Source organism: Centruroides vittatus, unplaced genomic scaffold (assembly GCF_030686945.1).
Source record: "Centruroides vittatus isolate TY-2023 unplaced genomic scaffold, ASM3068694v2 scaffold_386, whole genome shotgun sequence".
NCBI classification, from domain to species: domain Eukaryota; kingdom Metazoa; phylum Arthropoda; class Arachnida; order Scorpiones; family Buthidae; genus Centruroides; species Centruroides vittatus.
Genome location: NW_027122706.1, coordinates 7,354,195 through 7,358,541, shown reverse-complemented (window position 1 = coordinate 7,358,541; position 4,347 = coordinate 7,354,195). Strand labels below are relative to the sequence as shown.

Sequence of the window (4,347 nt, the reverse complement as noted above, 5' to 3'; positions counted from 1 at the left end):
GACGTTCAGTCACCTTTCAATCTCTGTAGGAAAATGTCCTTGTTTATATTACATTCCATTACTTAAACCCCGAATTTAGCGCGAGTCGATTTTTTAACAGAAAATAAATGGTCGAAAAATATCGCGTTATATTTGGGCTAATACGGTAGATAATATCCTCAATCTGTTGATAAAAATTTGAGACATATTAAACATTTATTTTATATTTAAAGAACCTGCACTTCAGGAAAAGACGCCTTTTTTTTCACTCGGTAAAACAATAAAAATATTTAACATAATTATAGCAGTTGTGATTATGTTTGCTAAACTAGAAGAATTATCATTGCATAACATATAGGATGATGAATTTGAGTTGCTAAGCTAAAACTTTGATTTTTACTTAAATGTGGTGATTGTAGATTTCTAGTTAAATGTTTTTTTCAATTCTACTGCAATAACTCATCACACAAAAATTTATACATTTGAGATTTAATGCAGTGTCTTGCATGTATATACTACTTACATTAACTATTACATTTTTATTATATATCATAAATGCATATAGTTTTTAACCTTTTTGTGTTACACTTTTCATTACTTTTGATATTTGTCGTGATTACTTTTAACTTCGTATTTGTTTAATTATTTTGAATAAATTTACATGTTATTGTTTTTGCATACTTTTACACATATATTTATTAGTGATTAATCAATTTATTCTAAATCATTTTTTAAAATAAGGCATATTTAAGTCAATTTTTGTAAAAAAGTCAAATAAATAAGGTTATTCTTAATGAATATGCATTAAATTTCACTATAATTTTCAAATATATATCTGATTGATAATTTATTCTTGAATAAATTATCATTGATCAGAGTATTTATATGCTAATAATATTCATAATACCTTTGGAAAATTTCAGTGAACATAAAACTACTATTTTTCTTTAGAATTTAATTTCAAAGAAACTATTATTAGCATGTTTGTAAATTATAAGTTCATTAATGATAAAAATGAGAAAACTTTTCAAATTAAATAAAATTTTGAATTTTTACAAGTTTTATTTAATGTTGAAAGTTATATACAAAACTCTTATAATAAAAATTAAGATAACCAACTATATAATTAGGAAGATTTATAATTTAATAACTTTATGAAACAGATTTAGTTATACATTCTTAAATTAATTGAAATTCAAAAATATTTTCAAATTATATCTAAAGGTTAACACTATTTATTCATAAACTAATTGTTTTTTTTTTTTTTTTCATATTTGTAAAGCAAAATAATTATAAACATCAGAATTTATAACTAAGCTTAATTTTTAAAATCAAGATTTTATTTTTATTTTAAATTTTATTAAAAAACTAGAAAATGTTATAGCAGTATTAAATTTTAAGTTACCCAAAACATTCTTCAAATCCAAATATATTTTATTCAGGCTTAGATTTAGGCCCAAAAAAAATCCTCTTCGTGTTTGCTCAAGTATCTGTATCTTCCTCCAAACTGACATAATTTGCACAAAATATGTTAGAAGATACAGATACTCCCACATATCAAGCTGAAGATGCTGTCTACCAAACTGTTCAGTGGGCCAATTCACTACCAAACAAAACTCTATCAACATTTACAGTGATTCTCCTAAAAACTCTATTAAATCCCAATTGCAATAGCAATAAAATCACACATATCCAGCACCATATTAAAAATCTTGTAAATAAGATAACTTTTATATTTGTTCCTGGCCATACTGGCCTACTAGGAAATGAAAAAGCCAACTTTGAGGCTAAGTTAGCTGCAAAGGACATTGACTTGGACTACACTCACATCCCTCTCTCATGTAGCAGTCTTAAAAATTATATTCATGACAACGCTATGCAAAAGTGGAATCAACAATGGCTGAGCAGTAAAACTAGTAGAATAACAAGACTTTATTTTCCTAATGTTGAATGCAGGTTCTCATCACCAGTTAGAGATTTAACGTTTGCTATTGCTCAACTACTTACTGAGCATTGTAATTTTAGAAGCCACCTGGTGATGTATAACCGGGCAGAAGCTGCCTCTTGCTTTTGCTCTATAGAAAACCTAGACACCATCGACCATATGATCTATCGTTGTCCAATTTATGATCAAGATTCTGAAATTAGAAATCTTTACGCTTGGTTTCAGGTGGCCATGTCCACTCAATAAACTTGTTCAGAAACCACTGTTTGATGCTTTTTTACAATTATGTTCAAAAAATATGGAAGAAAAGACTATTTATAATTTCTAGTTTTCACTAAAAACTGAATACTAATTTTATGTTTACTTTGTATCATATATTTTGGTTTATGTATCCTTAGTGTTATACACCCATAGGAGTGGTGCACTTATTCTAATAAAAGAAAAAAAAGAGAGAGAGAGAGAGAGAAACTACCACATGGCCTTTCTCCCATGATAAAAAATGTCTGCTAATGTTATTATTCTATCACGTTATACCTGATGGCATTAGTACAACGAGCGTTCTTATTAGAAACCACCAAATTGAAGCCAAATTCAAAACTCCGCCACTCAACGAGATCAAAAAATAAAAATAAGAATATTACGTAAGATGAGATCTATTACCCCCTACCCCTGAGTAAGAAATTGGAAGAAATCCTTGACCCCACCCAACCCAAAATACCTTACATAATTTATGGACGGCGGGGGCACTACAGGCGTTTAATCATGAGGGTGCGAATTAAGTCGGAGCTTTTTTGGTGTGAAAAAAAGAAACTTTTATCGATAAATTTGTGGTTAATTCAGGTATATTTATTGGTAATTATAAGGATAAAGCTGATAATGGCTGGGATAGAACAAAACCCAGGACCATTGTCACATTCTCCGCCAAAGAGAGGACGACCGCCACTGACTAGAAGCACAAGTACAGTTAAGATGTCTAAAGCAGCCTGTGTGGATACAATGCTCCGTAGACAACATACATCATCCAAGGAGAAGGAAAGGACGGAAATAACACAAGAAAATAAGAGAGAAAAGGAAAAGGAGGCTATGTTGGAAAACTATGATGAAGTGAGGGAGACAGATGACAATCCGATAACAACCAGCATAGAACAACTGTCAAAACTAGTACAAGCTTCTCATAAATCCATAACTGAACAAATTTTGGATCTTAAATCCGAAATAAGTTTAATTCACCAGGAGTTAAAGGAATTCAAAACAAAGTTTGGCCGGTTGGAGCAGAAAGTAAATCAACTTGAAGTAATAGTTCCTGACCTTGACAGAAAAATCGAAGCCCAGCAGTATATGGTAAATAACACTTTAAATATAATTAAGCAAGCTAACCTAATGTTATTCGGATACCCAATAGAAGAAAATACAATTATAAAAGAAAGCCTAGTCAAATTTATTCAGGAAACCTTAAAAATAACAGACTTTAAATTAGAGGAAGTTAAAGACATTTATATAATTAAAAAGGAAAAACCTACTATTCTAAAAATTTCTTTAACTACTGTCCAAAGGAAGAACCAAATAATATCTTATTTTTATAATTATAAAAAAGTTTCATTGGAAGAGCCATATAATAATTTGCGCATGTCATCTGACCTTACCCAAGAAACAAGAGATCGTAGAGCCAAAATTCTTCCATATTATATAGAGGCTAAGAAAAAAGGTGTACAGATTTTACTAAGAAATGACTATATCATTTATAAGAATAAGAAAATTACATACAGTTTTGCAAATAACTGCCTAGTGGATACTAACACTTTTTTAGATGTAAATTTCAACTACTAAATTTACCCAATAATAATAATGTTTTTAATAATAACAGCAGTAAGTATGATAAATCTAAAATGGAATATATGAAAGAGTCTGGAATTAGGATACTCACTTGGAATGTCCAAGGATTCAGAAATAAGTTTTCTTCAACTTATTTAAAAAAGATGATGGAGAAGTATGATATAATAGGTTTAGAAGAAACTTGGCTTAATAAACTAACCACAAACGACATACATATTTTGCGGGCTTTTGATTATATAATGGTCCCTGCAATAAAAAATCCCGGTGTAGGTAGGCCTAAAGGTGGAATTATGTTAATAATGAATAAAACTTTGGGGAGCTTGATTTATTCTTATACAAGTTCATATTTAATATTCTCATTGATTAAATTGGAAACAAAAAAACTTAGTAGTTTTTCCGAAAGATATCTGGCAATAATAGTCAATTATATTCCGCCCTATGAAACGCTTCAAAGTCCTTATCAAGAAATTGAAAAGATTTTATCGAACTGGTTAAATTTTACTCCATTATGGCTAATTATAGGCGATTTTAACGCCAGAATTGGAAATTACAACGATTCATACTATAAAGGAAACAATCGAATAATTTAC

The 4,347-nt window shown here is 29.4% G+C and overlaps 1 protein-coding gene across 1 annotated transcript; it reads left to right on the top strand.

Moving 5' to 3' along the window:
- The first annotated feature begins 2,800 nt into the window (after nucleotides 1-2,800).
- On the top strand, nucleotides 2,801-3,751 carry LOC136988811 (paramyosin-like). Its single transcript, XM_067286775.1, has one exon. The coding sequence runs from the start codon at nucleotides 2,801-2,803 to the stop codon at nucleotides 3,749-3,751; it is 951 nt and encodes a 316-aa protein (XP_067142876.1).
- The last annotated feature ends 596 nt before the right edge of the window (nucleotides 3,752-4,347 follow it).

What these genes read in the sequence shown, in the direction of transcription:
- LOC136988811 (XM_067286775.1), top strand. Translation starts at nt 2,801, where the DNA reads ATGGCTGGGATAGAACAAAACCCAGGACCATTGTCACATTCTCCGCCA.